General features: G+C 37.9%; 1 protein-coding gene across 6 annotated transcripts in view; it reads right to left on the bottom strand.

Annotated features, from left to right (window-relative positions):
* The window catches only part of LCLAT1 (lysocardiolipin acyltransferase 1), a 111,722-nt gene that overhangs the window by 67,065 nt on the left and 26,934 nt on the right, over window positions 1–17,723 (bottom strand). For 4 of the 6 annotated variants that reach the window (XM_059467949.1, XM_059467948.1, XM_059467945.1 and 1 more), the window contains 2 exons: window positions 6,663–6,831; window positions 4,315–4,513 (listed from right to left, as the gene is read on the bottom strand). In XM_059467949.1, coding sequence (XP_059323932.1) covers window positions 4,315–4,513; window positions 6,663–6,827 — 364 coding nt within the window. In that variant the 5' untranslated portion in view covers window positions 6,828–6,831. Of the gene's footprint in view, window positions 1–4,314; window positions 4,514–6,662; window positions 6,832–12,746; window positions 12,868–17,723 lie in introns of all 6 variants that reach the window. The other 2 variants (XM_059467943.1, XM_059467944.1) reach the window with 1 other exon arrangement.

Below are 17,723 nucleotides of genomic sequence, written 5' to 3'. Positions count from 1 at the left end.
TGAGTTGTTTTGCCCTGCTTCATTGAAAAACAAGATGACTCAAATTACTTTGAGCTTGCTTCAGGCGAGGCTCGCACACTTGGACAGCTATAATGGATCAACTGACGTGTAGTAGAAGATTGGTGGGGCTGAGCCCAGTGCTGAAATAGAGCAAACGTCCTTTTTTTCCCCCCCCGGCATTTAACTTGAGCCTTTGTGAGCTACAACATGTGAGTGAACAGATGAGTGAAAAATGACTAAAAAGCTCCAACATCTTGCAATCTTCTAAATTATACGTTAATGTTAGCCACAGAATAACTTGAATCCAGAGATGAAGATCTGGACAGAGTTACTCAGTTATATCTGTGCTTAACTACTCCAGGCTTGTCAGCTTTGCTTATTCTCCTCTTTTTTCTTTGTCATCTTGTCCTTTCCTTACCTGTTCCTGCCCGGTCTGCTTCAATTATAATTCCCTCCTTTAGCAGCCTTAGTGAGCCTTTTCAGAACAGAGAAGTCCTGAAGATATGTCCATTAATGGTGCCTGCAACACCTGCATACTTTACATTTGTACACTGAATTATGATGGTATTTATCTTTTCCATCTGCACTAAGCAAAACTAGAATTAATATTATCTCATGTGGCAGCCATGCTCTGACATTAGTCCTTCTGGTTACCCTCTCTCACTTTTCCATAAATTTATCTGATAGCACTCAAATTAAACCCAAATTTCAATTTATTTTTCACATACATATTGAGGCACATTTAACCATTAAAATTCAAATATTACTGTAAGATCATCCAACACAATCAAACTGTCCATCATTAAAACACATACCTATTTCCAATGAAGTCTTACTGGTTAGCACAAGAAGACTTCCACAAATGAATGTGGAAATTCCACAAATGCTCAGAAAAAAAATTAAAACCATCTCCTAGACATTATCTGGTCATTCCACACTACCCTGTATGTTCCTTGGTACCTACTGGAACAATATGTGTTCCATAGCACATTCTGAACATGACTGCACCACAATCTGTATCACTCCCAAACTACTCCTAATTAAATGAGAATAGTTGAGAATATTAATTGCTCCTATCCATTACAAGTACTGCAGAGAAGCCCTATCATGTCAGACCATGCAGGAAACTGCCAATGCCATTAGAAATTCTCCTTGAAAACTGATACTGCAGAATGTGTCAGTAGCTTCTGATGATGTCAGATGAGAAACTGCAGCAACAGCCAAGAGCAGAGCAGTGCTCCCTGGAGACGCCAGCTTTGGCAAGATGTACTGAAATGCTGCAAGAATGTTTCTGAAATTGAGATCACTGAAACGTAATATCTCTTTTTGAAAACTTTACTGCACACAATTCATCAAGCCAAAGCTACAGTTCCAGGAAGAAAGGACCATCTGTTTTTCTTTGGACTTCTTTTTTTAAAGCTCACCTTTAATCAATTTTAAAGTTTTTTCATAAACTGGAATGCAAAGAATTAATAACTTAAGAACTAGATAAATGACTCAATGTGTCTCCTTGAAATAGTGAATCCTCTAATTTTAATTATAATTAACTAGAAAATAACATCCTACTTGTAATACAGACTCATTAAATCTGATACCTTTACACTTTTAACCTACAAAGGGGGCCACAAGAACTCTGGATCTATTTCCATTCCCAGCTTTGCCTTTCACCTATCATATATGCCACTGGAAAAAGCATAATCTCTCACAGACCTATTTTTACACCCAAATGGGAAATTACTTATGACAACAGAAGTGCTATGCTGAATACAGCAAGGCTTTCAGAAACATGGGTAGGAAGGTTTGCATTACAAACCTTATCTTAAACATAATTTTAAATTTAATGCCTGTTTAAAAAAAGTAAAAGCCTTTGAAAGATCACAAAAAATTGCAAAGAAGGAAATATGGTACAGTCACTCAAATATTTCTGAAACTCAGAGCATGACTACCACTAGGCTAAGATTTATTAGAAGATGCATTTAGCCAGTGTATCAAACTTCCCTAACCCTATACATCTGACTATGTGCAACTAATCCATATAAATAAATGAAAAGATAAATCTGAAAGACATGATAAAAATAGCTCATTGAATTATCACAAATATCAAATCTTAAATGACCAACATCTAAAGTATCAATTACAGATGCAGTGCACTGAAATTGTCTGGTTGATTTCCAAGTGATCTTCTGGCTTTTACAAGCTCATAAAATAAAACATTTAGTTAAAAACCACAGGACACAACTTAAAAACAAGCCAAAAACCTGAATAAACACTTACTAAGGGTCTATCATATAACACAGCACGGCTGAGAGCAATAAGTGGGAGAAATTCTGCTGTCTCTGGTGAGATTTAGGGTTCTCCTCTTTAGACACCATTCTCTGCAGTGATCCTGCCCCAACAAACTTCATACAGCTTCATCTGTTTCCATCAGTCTTCACTTAATCCAAGAGTCTCACTTTCTAACAATCCCCTAATTACACAGATAACAGAACACTATTTTTGCAAGAAAATGCCACAGCCTGACTGAACACAGAGACATGCATTTTTAAGGCCTCTTTTTTAGATACACTAAAATAAAACAGAAGCTTATCTTCCAGAATTTCAGGACATCAAATCATGGCTTCAGTGAAGGATGCAGTTTAACTGAAGTCCCTTTCTGTGATTAATAATCCAGCATTAACAGTTTACTGAAAAATAAACCATAATTCACAAAATTGCAACCAAAGTCCTCAAAGCCCATGTATTGTAGAGAATTCTTGGGGATCAGGCATAAAATTAGCTGTTTATAACACTACAGACCCAAGTGCCTGCTCTACCACCAGAAATTGTCATTCTGTCATGGAAACAACAGGAGCAAATGTCTGCATGTGTCACCTCTACATCACAAGGTGGAGGACAAGCCCAGAATTTTGTTAGTGGCTTAAGCTGCTATATCAGAACAAAGATGGCATCATGGTCTGCTAATATTGACCTGACATGGATCCATCTGCCTGAGCCCACTGATCAAATCTATTAGATGTGCTCAGTTTATGCAGAAAATTGAGAATTGATTTTTTTTTTAAAAACAAACAATCTCTAAATGACTCCTAACATCCTTTCAGGAACTGCATTTTACCAAGTACAGCTTAGCATCCAGGCTTCTGGAGTTGACCTTCCAATTTTATTAATGGCATTAATACAAGTGGTTTTCTTAACAACAAGACATATGTTACTTTTGAAGACAGAAATTTATCAGTCTTCCCCAGGATACTCCTGACTTCATCTTCCATCACTGCTATAAAAAGTTGCATACACAGCTGATTCCAAGATTTCAAAACATTTCTGCTGTATAATGAAGATATCTAATATGCATTTTCTCATTTCCTGTCATGTTAAAAGAGATTTTTCTTTTGTCAAGTAAGATTGACCTTAATATGTGGCTGTTAGGGAAATAAAAGCACATTACCCTGTTGCTGCTGTTACTTAAAGAGCACTGAATGCAACACAATGCAACAGTAGGAGAGCTCCTCAGGATGGAATCCTGCCAAAATTATCTGTTCAGATAAATGGCCTGACAAAAGGCAACCATAAATAAGGTTACTCTTTCGACATCATAAAGTTGACGCATATCCTGCCCAAGCTAGTTTTGTATAAAACAGCAAATAAATCTAAGAGATAAATAAAATGCAGAGATGCTTTTATTTCAGATAAGTCTGCCTATTTATTCAGAAACCATTTGTGCAACAATTTTTGGACTATCTGAAACAATTCCTCTGAATACGTGCAACTCAGATCTCTTTCCAGCCTACATCACTATAAATCCTGATGATTTCATATCCTGCAGAGAATATGTTGCATAGCCAAATTCAATTTAAAATTAGTTATTAAAATGAACCATTAACTTTGCAATTGCCTACAGAGCTTTTTTTTTAATCTTCTCAATAGTTTACATTGGATAATGAAGAAAGAAGCTTGATGAGAGCATTTGCAATGTGGGGTGAAATAGCACCCAAACCACAATGCTGAAAGAGACTTTGAAAAAACTTAAAATCATTTTTCATCATCTGGAAAAATGCTTTTGGTATGTGAAGCAGAAATATATTTACCTACAAGCAAGAGCAGCACATGTAGTACCTTAAAAACGAAATGCTTAGGCATTCAGTCCAGGTGTCCTCTGGAGATTTATGGTTTAATTGCTCCACATGCCACATATTTTACACAACGTTTTCTTTAAATACTGAAACAGAATTTAAACCTATGTCATTTAGCAGGTTATGAACTATGCTGGACATAATTTAAACATACGTTCCTTTCAAATTAAAGGGTTTAGTGACATACCAAATCCTGGAATGCTTTTGAGACTGGATTTGAGACAGATTTTCTCAAGTCTGAGGTAGCTGTATCGCAGCAGGCAGTTCCACAGGAACATCCAGTCCATTCGTGTGCGATGGTTCATGATAATGACACTCCTTTCTCCAGGAACAAATCCATCTCCAGTGACAACCACCTTGGCACCACACACCATTTCCAGCAAGGCCTAGAAATAGCATCTCAGTATTATGGCTTTACTCCCAGAAGAAAAGCATCACCCCATTAGCAATAAAAATTAATTTGAATTATATAATTTCACTCATTCGCTCATATTAACTGGTAAACAAACTTCTGTTTTCTAATAAGGCAGCCAGCTTTTCTCCAGTAATAGCTCTTCAATGGAAGAGGAAACAACAATTAAGCAGCACTTCTTAAAAAGCACTCTATTCCCATCACTGCACTAAGCTTACCTTTCCCTGGTTTTCCAGGAATACTCTCCTGTAGGAACATAAGTGACTCAGTATGGATTATAACTTGGTAGGTAATCTAAGGAGAGATTGGCTGCACAAACATTTATTGTCCCTAAGGTCAGGGTCACTGGCAGCACACTGTCCAACCCAGTCAGCACAGAAAAAGAAAACAGCAAAACACCATAAGAAAAAGGCCTTCAAATTACCTCCTTACCTTCTCTTCCCCATTCTTTCTCCAAAAAAACCAAACCAAAACAAAAAACCACCAAAACCCCACCAAAAACCACAAAAGAACAAACACTGGGGATTTAAACAGAGCTCTAGAAAGTAAAACAACTTCTGTTCATATTTCTGCCAGCTCTGTGTGTGCCTAATAGAAGCCAAACTAAATTGAAACAGTTCAGACCCACCTCACTGTCCCACCCTGCTGACTCCTAGAAAGGAAGTAAAATGTGATAGCAGAGTGAGGAAGGTGAAAATTTCTTACATCACAGAGGTCAGGGTCAGAGTTTCCCTGCTGGAGTCCAACTGGCACAAGAACATTTTATTGTTTGGAGACACAAACCAAGAACCTGTTTCTCCTGACTAAGAATGCAGTGGTGTAAGTATAGAAACCTAAGGCAGACAAGGTCTGAGCCTCAAAATGGTTGGATGCAAAATCTTTTTGAGACTCCTTTCCTGAATCTAAATCCCCACAATTTTCAGAAGACAGAATCCTTTTCACAAAGATGTTAAAATTACTTTTGTGTAGCTCTAGTGTGGGCTAAAAATCAAACTTCTAGACTGAAAAAGTTATCACAAACTTGTTATAAGAACCCAGAATTAAAAAGCCCAGGCAACTAATCAAAGAAAAGACTGGTAAAAGATTTTGGAGATTTTGAAATTATAAAAAAGTTTGAAGACAAACAGGGAAAGGGTTATTTTGTGACAGTATCAGTACCCAGTTAAATTTCATCATGACAAGAAATAACAATCTATTTCCTTTACTGTAAATTACATCAGCCCTCCTAATTTCACTGCATTTAGTAATGATAAAATCTACAAAAGTTTTAGAATAAGAAACAGCTGAGACCCTTTAAAACACAGAAGGCAGAAACAGCAAAAGCAGAAACTACTTGATCTACTATAAGGATAGAACTTCCTTTATTCCACAAGACACATACTGCTGCACACCAATATGGCATTTCACTTCAGAAAAAGTTAAACAAATCTCTAATGGCCTAGAGGAACAACGTTCCCTGGCTTTTAGAGAACGGAAGAAGAGACAGATCCCATTCACATTGCCTTTCCTTTGGAACAATTCAGGGAAGAGCTTTGTTATTGATTTCCAGATTCATATAGCTGTAAAGCTGATGATACGTGAGGAATACATCCTTTCTAGGGGGAGCTCTTCTTGTTCACCTGAAAACATTTATCTCTAAGTCAACCAGAAGGGCTAAATTCTACAAGGATTAAGGAATGTGAAGGTTGACAACAATCTACCAGACAGTGGATAATTTCCTAAGACTTAGAGCACAGTTCAAAGAAAGAGTTTACAAGACAACTCATTAAGGAAGCTAACTGTTAAAGAAAACTTTCTTCTGTTTATTAAAGTTTCTCACACTCTTCTCTGCATCTGACTGACACGGGATGAAGATGTCAAAAAAAGACCTTTTCAAGCATAACACGAACACACAAGATTAGCTGATATATAAATTAAACTGTGAAAGAAGAGGGGGACAGTAAATAGGCACATAGTTTACAACACTGTAAACCAGTCTCCACCGATAGTAAGTGTGTAAGGGCCTGTTTATACAGCAGCATAAATAGCTTTAAAAACCCTAAAATAAAATCCAAAGTGTTAGTGAGCAAGCCAGATTGTGGGATTATGGAGAGCTGCCCAGACCTGGATGATGTGGCACTTACCACAGGGAGTGTGAGCCACGTGGCCACAATGCAGTCGGTGATCCAGCGGTACCAGGCTGGCGAGATGAACATCAAAGGCAGAAAAGGGCCCAGCATGAATATACTTCCAAAGAAACTTCCCAGGAATAGTGCAAGTGCAAAGTACATCCCCTTCCATGACACCATGGCTCTGAAAAACACGGTTGGCATTACGTTAGACAGAGACAAACTGAAAGAAATTATGTAATTCTTCAAGTCCACAAGCCCGGTCTGAGGTAACATTCCTCCTTTTTTCCACAGCTAACAACACAGGACAACAGCAAACACAACCAAAATGTTCTTCTTCCCCAGCAGCAGTAAGAGAAGGACTTGATAAACACAGTGATTTGTAAGGTGAATTGGGATATTAAAGGGGCCATAAAAGTATCAGCTACATCATAATTTCCTCCCATTACTACAATATGTAGCTCCACTCAAAACCTTCAGCAAGCTATTTTTATTATCCAAAGGTACAAAAGGGCTATTAAGAGAACACCAGTGACATTAAACTCTTTGGCCATTACCTTTGTCTGTGGTGAAATACTGTTACCATTTTCTAAAGAGAGGAAACTTTGCTCTTCTATTTCTCCATCCCATTTCTTCTTAGTAAACAGAGCATTGCAGAAACTCCTCTTCCCCATCTATGTGTGACCTCCCTCACAAACCACTCAAACCTGGCAAGGCTGACCAACCCTTTCAAACACCAGGTCCCTTTTCATCCCAACAAGGCAGGCAAGCAGTGGCTGAACCCTCCCAACCCACCCTGGCTTAGAGAACTCATCACTTTTTGAAGTCTGCTGTACTTCAATTCCCTTATCAGTTATTTTCCAACTTGCTGCACCAAAAAGCCAATAGCCTGTGTTTTTTAAGGCATAGTCTAGACTTGAAATATTTCAGTGTCTGTGCTATCAGCTACACTGTCTTATTATAAATTGAAATGTACAGTACACTGAGCTTCTTAGTGCATTATGGCAGAACACTCAGCAATCCTCCAAGCATTTGTAATAGCTACAAGCTTTCACAATTTAGCAACTACTACCAGCTATGACAAAGCAAATGTGGAAATATCAATTCTCTAAATTAGGGCCTAAAAATAGACTGTTTTCATCTATTTAGGACACAGCCAATTGTTTATAAAACCAAAGGTTAAGCAGAAGTCACTTTTTAGTCACTTTACTGAATTCCTTTTTTTGACAGGCTATTTTAGAAATTTTAAGAGCTCAGATAGACAGGACTTCAGGACAAGAAAAACAGGAAGCTGGTGGGTTTAATTTTAAAATGAGCAATGGAAAAGCAATCCATTAAGCCTTGTGTATTGTAACATACATGATTTATCTCAAGCATGTTTTGTACAATGTCCATAGCAATGATGTTTGCACAGCAAAGTATTTGACAGTAAAGAAATGGCAACACTAGGGTTGCTAGCAAATTAAATTTACTTCTGCTACTTCATCTTGACAAATAACAAGAAAGATCTACTCTTGAGATACTTTTAGGTTTAAACAATTGCCTAAACTGTATGGTATTTGGAGAAAGGCTGAGACAAGGGGCCATGCAAATTTTTAATGCAAGAAGGGTTTAGGAAGCTGTATTTAACTCTGCTTCTGCAGCATAGTAAAACAAGCAACACTAAATTCACATGTTTGCTGATCGCTGCATTGGAAATGAAATTTGAATTCAAACAAATACATAATATTTATATCCTGGAGTACAAAACCAGAAATTAAATAGCCACATCTGCACATAAGCATGCACTAAGTAGTATCAATTCTGACACATTAAGGGATCCTTGAAGAGTAAGGCCCTGGAGGAAATTATCTTTTTGTTAGGAATTTTTCTATTTGTTATTGCAATACTCTGTGGGGGAAGTCCATGATAAAGGCAGAAGAGGACATAAAAAAACACCCCAAAACAAAACAAAACCCCAAAAAAACCCCCACCAACCAAAAAAAAAAAAACCAAAAAAAAACCAACAACCCAGAAAAAAGCAGGAACCAACAGAAAGGGGGGTCAGGGGGGAATTATTAGTTGCAGCAAGACCAGAAGAAAAAGCCTTCTCTTGCCATCAAGATTTGAGACCTACTGCAAAAGGCAGCAGACAGAATTAAAAGTCTATGTGCTTGATCTGAACAGGCATTTTTTGAGGAACAAATGTACCTAAACAACTGGAAACAGCTTTAAGACAGGTAAAACCTGCTACCAGACAGAGAACAGGAGTTTGCTAGGCTTCAGCCAGCTGCTCTGCTCCTCTGTGAGGCTCTCAGAGGCATCAGTCAGACGCAGTGACATTTGCCAGGCAGACACTGTGGCTCCAAAAGGCTGCCAGACAAGAGGGACCGAGGACATGCTCCAGCTCCAAACACCTGGCTGCTGCCCACAGGTACCCCCAGAGCTAATGAGAGGAGACACTGCTCTGTCATCCTTCTAGACTCCTAGAAAAGCAGTGTGGGTCACTTATTTAGGGGCTGTCTTTTTCACAGTTTACACTGGTCCTTCCCTCAAACTGTTAAACACAACGAAAGATTTAAGGAAAAGAAAATCTTTTCTGTGAAAGACTGCCTCATAAACACTTTTATGTTTGCTTGTTTTAGATGAAAGTATCTGAGCTACGGAAAAGACCTGAGGAAGTTCTGAAATTCCCCTTCTTCAACCAGCACCAAGCAGTACTTTCTTTTACATTCCAGTGTATACATTGTAGAGTTACAGTGCATTCCAGAGGGTTAAACACTGTGCTGTTTATTTCTTGACACAAAAGATACCATGTGTGTTTTCAATCGATGCCATTTATCTCTCTTAAAGCCACATTTTTAGCATGATAAATACCCAATTTTGCTTATTGCTTCTACATAGCACATTATATATCTTTACACATGCATTTATCTGGAGTAACAGACTTGGACTTTGTCTCTGAATTACCTCTACCCCAAGGAAGGAGAGAAAGGGAGAAACTTTCAGCAGATCCAACTGGGTGTGCACTACACAAGTTTGTGAGGGTTGAGGATGTAGGGCAGGCACACAGCTGGGCCAGGCCAGGCACTGCAAACCCAGGCTGTTGTACCCAGTTTACCATTCCACACACTCACCACCAAGGAAGGAACTGACTATTTTCATCCTTTTGCATTCCTCAGCCCTTAAATACCTACCTTAGAAACAAACTCTCTCTAACATATGTCAGCCATCCCAAATCTAACACCTGCATTCAACAAGTAACAGTTACAAATCAATGCAAAATACATGCCTGCAACCTCAAAACATGATAAAAACCAGCCACAGAAAGGAGTACTTAATGAGGACTTGGAAAATGATCTAAAGCAAATGTGAAAAATCTCAAAACAAAGAAAATTGGAGCTGACTCATGTCAGAGATTAGACACCCAAGGAATGAATTACAGGGTTCGACAGGAAGCCTGAACAGGACGCAAGCATTTTCAAAGTACAGAAGTACTGAAGTATCCTCTTACTGCTGCTGGCAACTCTCTTTCTAATGCAGCAATCTCCTTCAACACTGAATTTAATGTGTAGGATGATCTTTATGTATCTTAAAGCCACTTTCCATTAGCTGTGTGGGTCAGAGCTGTGAGAAGTCAGTCAAAATTATTTTACAATTCAGACTGAAAGCTGCACTGATAAAGACAGCACCCTCATACTGGGCTTCATCTATTTCATGGCAGAACTCCAAGTTATTGGGGTACTGTACTTCATATGTTCTTGTTGCCATAGCAGAAGGGAAACATGCTCTGTCTCCAGGTAACTGGAAACAATAATTCTTTATATACAATTTTTGCTTTCTATTTCAGTTCATTTGAAAAATTGTTGGCTACAAGGGGAGAAAATACTTTCTCAAACAGTTTTTGTAAACTTCATTTTTATTAGAATATTTACATGAAATTATTTTGATAAACTATGCAAACAAAATGCTTGCATAGTAACATAAAGCAAAGATATTTTCCTGTGATTGGATTTTGGCTTGTTGTGTTTGACATCTAAATACTTTTATTGAAGTAAAAATACTGAAATGACAGACAAACCACAGCTTGTTGTGATGGTGATTTCAAAAGGTTTTAAACACTGTTCTCTACAACAAAACTTTTCTTCACAACTGCTGTTGTGGCTCGTAAGTGGGCAAAGGATGCAAAAAAAGTTTATCTGATAAGAAACAGAAAAGCTCAAAACTTTCAGGTATGAAAGTCTCAGCATAGTCAACTCACCCCATGATTCAAACTTCCTTAACAGCTCCCAGCTAATTCAAAGTGCTTGTACAAACAGGTTAATTCATCTTCCAGGCTCCATGTAAAACAAGATTTTAGCCTCAGCATAGCACTGAGCAGTACCACCTGACAAACAGAGCCAGCTGCCTGATAATAAGAGAAATCTTCAAGCACTTAGTACTAGGAAGTGAGCAAATCAGGTTTCATTACACCATTGAAAAAATAAAGAAATGCTCTTCAGTGCCAATAAAACAACAGTGGATTACTGGTCATCACATTTCCATTCAATCAGCATGGGCAATAAAACTGCTCATTAGCCTTCAAACCTGAATGGGAAATACTAGGCACTGGATTTAATGCTTCTTCCAGTCAATTACCAGTAGAAAAGGTAAACATCTTCAATTAAAATCAAGCAGAAACTCGCACAGACAGCCAGTGATGCCTCTTCTCTAACAGCTCTGCAAAGAAAGCCAGCACTTAACTCCAAACTGACTTAACTTCTGCATTTCCTCCAAGCAGGGCAAGTGAAACAGGTGAACTGTAAATTCCAGCTCAAAAATGTTCAGTTTTGCATTTGGAAACATAATTTCCAAATCAGAAGATACCATTTTCACAACAACTTTAAAAACCTTTGATCTGGGTGCACTGAATTGAAGTTCCAGGAGGTGGGCAAGAGAGGAACAAAGTTTGCCAACTACTTAGGTGTTCATTAAATGAACCTGCAAATGAATGATCCAAACTTTCACTTGTTTATTGTTTTTTCGGGTCACTAAACAAAACTATCTAGACAAGAGAGCAGGCAGACTGACAACCCTTCCCAGTTTTAGAGATGAAATGAGAGGTCTGAGCAGGTGCTGAACATCAGCCAAGCAAACAAAAGTTTCAGTGGAAATAACACATCCTAGCAGAACGTTTCAAGTCCAACAAAATCACCACGCTTTTCTATTTGAGCATTTTATGTGTTTTTTCCATAACAGCATTTCAAAGGAAATTTTTATCAATTCTTGCACCCAGAGCAAGAAACTACTTTCTGTGTAGCACCGGATTAAAAAGAAACTTGCTCGCAGCAAGTTTGTGCAGGCTGACTCAGTTGTATTTCCAGATCTACAACTCACCCGTCTCTTTGATCACGTAACTTCTCACTTGTGCCTCAGCTCTTTTAACTGAGAAATAGAAGAGGTTCTAGGGGAAGCAATGGCAGGAGGAAGCTGAATTATTAATTGCAGAAATAGCCACTCTAATCAGAAGTCCATGCAACACAGGCAGGAAGCTCCGTCAGTCTCCACAGAACTCTTTATGAACTACATTTTGTTTCTGGTCCTTCTCTTAAGCACTTCAGTATTTTAAGGAACACACAAATATGGCACAGATCACTATCACCAAAAAAAAAAAAGTGAAGAAACAGGCACTTGACCACTGAAACTACTTCCTTTTTATATAATTCTTGCATTTAAAAAACTTAAAGAGATACATTCATCATAAAACAATATAGGATAGGGTAATACAAGGTAATATCACCACAAGCCCTACCCCTGACAGTATAGCAGATATTAGCTTACACGTAAAATACTCAAGTACAAAACTTAATGAACAATTTCCGGAAATATAACAAATAAAATATTATTATTACTGCATCTTACAATTTATTATCTCTTTTATTTGCCAAGACTTAATCTGACTATTATAATTCAATAAATTTTAATAGAATATTGAATTTGCTCTTCCAAGTAATTGTGTCTTCCCAAATGCAAAAATGCTGGCTGAGATACTTTGCAGTACAGCCTTTAGACACTGTAAGCAGGTAATTCAGTCAGGGTACAGACATCAAATCAGTCTGATGCTTTTTCACCCTCCTTTACCTGTTCTCTTTCCACTGTTGCTCCAGACAACCATTAGACCAATAAAGCTTGAATGAAAGCATGAGCTAAGGCATTTGAAATCATTTGTAAGAGGGTATCATGCAATAGCTACAGCTGTTTCCTGAAAAAAAAAAAAAAAGAAACAATGATTTATAGAAAAGTAGCTTGCTTCTATTCCTTACTATAATCAGAAAATGTAGATGAATTGACAGATTTGCTGTAGGAAGAACTGCACAAGAGCTCTTACTCCCAAAAGCTACCTCATTTTTTTTTGTTATGCATATTGCACAGACACTAATAATTCTGAATTCCTTCTTCATGGCTTTCCATGCATGGAGCTGTGCTCTGCACTATCCATCAAGCTGCTGGGGTCCCACAAGCCTGTATTAAACAACAACCAATATAAACAGAGTGCCCTGGCTGACAAGTCATCAAGAATAAGTTTGGCAGATGAAAAACAGCTGCTGTATTCCTCCCAACCCCTCTTTAAATAAAAGAAACAAACAAAAAACCAACATAACCTTGCAATAAACATGGAGCAGTGTCAATTTTAGGGGTTTATTAAGTACTTTATAAAAAACCTGCAAGTCAGCTTGAGGCCCACTCTGTTTTTCAAAAAAGTTATTGTGGTCAACAGCTGGCAAATCTGTCCCCTTTGGTTTCCAAAGTCTACAGACCAAAAAGCTGACCAACATTGATGGATAACAAATCCAAGTGGAAATTATGAAAAACAGATAAAATATTCCACTTTGTAACTGGAGATATTACAAACAAACCAATAAATCAATTTCTTTTCCCCTGCATAAGAGCACCCCAACACTTCAGTTCAGAGCTATTCTTGGTGGGAAAGGGTGACATTTATAATTTCAGAAGTATCTATTTCACAATAAAATCCTCAGTGGGGAAACAGAAATAAAGGACTTCATGCTGAAGAAGAGTTACTCAAATAGAAAACTAGTAATTTTCACAGGAGTATTTTTAAATCTCTGCCACTGGCACTGAACTAAAAATCACTCTCAGAGAAGGAGACATCCAAGAAACTTCAAATGGCTTTTTTTTGCCCTCACCAAGACAGAATTTTCTCATCAGGTTAACAACTCAAGAAATACAGGAAAGGCATATGAAGAAAACTCATGTAGCCTGGGAAAACCAGTGGCTATCACCAGGAGAGGAACAGCAAGACAGCCTATGCTAACTCATATTATTCAGAGTGCAATTACGAAAATAAAGAGGGGGGATGTAAAAGCAGACTTTCAGAGGCCTTAAGCAAGGTACCCAGCTTGGAAAAAGTTTCATTCAGAGCTCTGTATTTGTGACCATCCTCTATAAAAACCTCTCTCAGTTTCATAACAGAATATATTGGCCCAAATAATTCCTCCTTTTCCAGCTATAATGTATGCTGCAAATGAATTTGATTCTGGATGGGTAATACTGCAGTGTGGTTTGTTTTTCTTATCCACTGCAGCTTTGTTGTTTTTTAGCATCTTTTATCCTGTGACAGTCATCACCTGTACAGCAACAATTGCTAAACTACTTTATTCTTGTTCTCAATAGCACATTACATGCTGCAAAAGTTCAGCAGGGCCTATGCTAAAAATCCAACAGCAAACTTACTGAAGCCAGTGAGTTTCCACCTAAAATCAGTTGCAAGATCAGATTATGGATTTTATCTACTCTCAAATTATTAAATGACTGAAGACAAAGACCAGACACTTATCTTCATTTGCCCACCATGTAAGTGATTCTGGCTCAACAGGACTTAGATGAGAGATGGAGAAAAGCACCTATAGACAAAGTTATGCCACTTTTTTTTTCCAATAATAATAAAGATAAATTGCTATTATCAATGGAATATAATTCTGCCAAGCCTCTGAATCTCTGTAACTGCCTCAGGCTTTTAAAAATGTATTTCCAAGACAAATATCAAAGAAAAAAAACCATTTGCAAATAATGTTAAAAATGTCCTAGCCGTTTAATTGGAAAATTCCATTTGAAAACTTGAAATTTTGCAGGGCTGCCTTTGTGTCAGGAGTACACAGCACTCTGAAGCATACTTACACATCAGCAAGTATCACAAGTTTATAACAACTTTAAAAGTCACATAAATTGCAGTTTTCTAGTGAGCTGTGCTTACAAGCTGGCTGCTTTCCAAGGTAAGCATAGAACAAACAATAGATGGGTTACCTGGCAGGCTCCAAAGCAAAAGAAAAAAAATGCAGCAGTTCTGCAGAAAATTTATAAATGTTTCATTCCCACCAGAAGCAGAAGAAAAGAGTTTATTTGCATTTGCTCCATTTCTGGACATGAAATGCTGTTTTCAATCTACTATATTTTGGTGTAGATCAATATCCAAAGCATAGTCAAAACTCACATGTTGCCAAATTACCATCCCACTATTAACTAACAATATTTCTGCTTCAGGACCTTACAGTCAGAGATGAAGATCTGCTGTGCTTTTCAGTCTTCTAGACAACAGCCCTCACATCTCATTTGCACAGCTCACCAGTAGAATCACATCATAGCTGGCTGTTTCTAAGATGACATTACAAACCACTGCTGAGCAGGGTACCTTTAACCCCATCTTCAGCTCTGTAATTTCGTCTTTCCATCAGCTACAATGGGAAGTTTTTCTCTTCTGACAAGACTCCAAAAGGATGTCCCCAGGGCTTCAGGTGGATTGAGGTCTTCAAAGCCATTTCTAGCAGAGCATTCCAGGGTGTAAACCATGGGTGCTGTGCTGTGCATGGATGCAGGCTGTGCCTGGGAAGAAGCACAACTACGTTGGTCCATCTGTACTTCTGCCAGTAAAGCTCCATGGCTCAGCAGGGGTACTCATGGCAGCAGCCTGATGCAGACATGCTGCCTCTGCTTCCAGGGCTACTGCATCTGATTCTATAAAACATTCTTCTTCGGACTTAAATGCTCTCAAAGCCAGAAAATGTCTCATCAGTACAGTACCATAAAGCAACTCATGTTGTTCCTTGTTAAAGCTGAATGGCTTTGGTCCCTCAAACACCTACAAAGATATGAGCAACCATGTGATTCTTACTTGTAAATTTTTTGTCATTCAGATGCAAAGGATCCAGGGCTATTGACAAATGAGTATGAAAATGTTTTCCATGAAAATTTATCAAGGTCATTTTTGCCTAAAACAAATTACCAGCATAAGAAGCTAAATAAAGTAATTCAGTGCTGAGACAACTGGGGAAGTTTATCTGCCAGTGCTTATGCATTACTTTACTAAGCTGCCAGAAGACAAACAGGGGGGAAAAAGCAACATCTAAGACCATGATATTTAGCTATTTAGCCTTTTATTACGCAAAATAGTAGCTCATTTGAAACAGAAACTCAGTTTCTAATAAAATTTGCCAGAACTGAAAGGAGCTTATAAAAATAATTAGAAGTGGTTTAATAGGTGCTGCATTCCCCATCACAAAGACCAAGTCAATGTACAGTAAGACTGAGCTTCAAGTCAGCTGCGAACACGTTTGGCAGCTGCTGGGACAGACACATAGATGCTAGTCAATCCAAGAACAAAGTATCCATGAAATAACTACAGAACAGCAAGTGACCCAGTCAGGGAAATAACCTATTACAGCTACTCAGGGACTACTAGATTTTATACATGTGAGCAATGCTCTGGCTTAACAAGAGCTATTAGGAAAAAAGGGGGGGAGAAGGAAAGCCTGCAAGAGCTACAGATAAAGTCTCCCAACAACATCTGGGGCATTGTTATAGACCAAGTAAAAACCCTTCCAGTCTCTGACTCAGTAACACTGATGTTGCTACAAAAGTGCCTTAAAAGCTGAAAAGTGGTAGCCGAAAGAAACAAAAAAAAAACAACTTTTAAAAGACCACTGAAGCAAAAAAGGCAAAAAGCCACATTCATTTGGATCATTAAGAAAACTCCACAGCACATACCTAGAGAATGAGAGGCCAAAAGATAAATAATACCCTGACCTACACCAAAACTATCACGTGGAAGAAAAAGGAAACAGGTGACAAGGTAGAAATAGTCTAGGAAAGGTTATTTATGGGTATCCCCTCTCCCCCTTAAAATAAATGAAAATAAAAAAGGAATCTAAGAGGAAATGCAATGAGTCAATCTTTGCATTAGATAAATCTTATCCAAAAAGGAAGATACTGTTCAAATCTGGCTGTGCAGGTCATGCTACAGAAATATCTAAATCAAGAATCTTCTCACAGCAGCTCTTATAGTAATGAAACACATTTAACATCAGCCATATCCACACTTTTCATTAGGGCCAGAAAGATTAAATGATCTATCAATTTTTATAAGGATTTTTTCCCCCTTTTTTGTTTTACTACAAGAATCTCTTCCAAGAAGACCTAATATTGTCTCAGTTATTTCCAAGTGGGAACACACCCTGGTGTGCACTTTCCCTTTTAGCAAGAGCCCTGACCTTGCAGGAAAAAGATTACACAAAAACACAGAATTCCTGGAAAGAATTTGCTCTTTCTGATTAGCACAGTAATATCAGAGAAATAGAAGCAAGAACTTACCTTCAAGGTATAAAACATGCTCATTAGTAAGTAACTGGGCAACTAACTAAGGATATATGTGAGAAAGCAAGCACATCTTTCTAGTTGCATTTTTAGAAGGATTCTCAAATGTAATCACAGCTCTTGAAATGCTTTTAATGAGTTCATTGCAATGGGCATTGAGGAAGTGATGTTTTTATTGGGGAAATTATAAATTATGGACTTCTCAAAAATAGTTGCTTATGACATTCCACTTCCCTCTCTTCCTCATCAGGTTGAGGCTTCTCTCCCTGTGTTGTCTGAATGTAAACACAAAGCTGAAACTCCCAGAGTAGTTTCAAATAATCAAAGGACAGTATGCATTTAGTTACTGGGATACTTTGTATTCAAACACAAGAGCCTCAAGAAAATTACCCCACCTTAAGTATGACTGCAAGGCATGCTCAAGTTAAGAAAAAAAACATCGCAAACACA

This window comes from Ammospiza nelsoni, chromosome 3, assembly GCF_027579445.1.
Source record: "Ammospiza nelsoni isolate bAmmNel1 chromosome 3, bAmmNel1.pri, whole genome shotgun sequence".
Lineage (NCBI taxonomy): Eukaryota > Metazoa > Chordata > Aves > Passeriformes > Passerellidae > Ammospiza > Ammospiza nelsoni.
The sequence above is the reverse complement of the archived record's forward strand: the minus strand, read 5'-3'. Positions and strand labels throughout refer to the sequence as shown.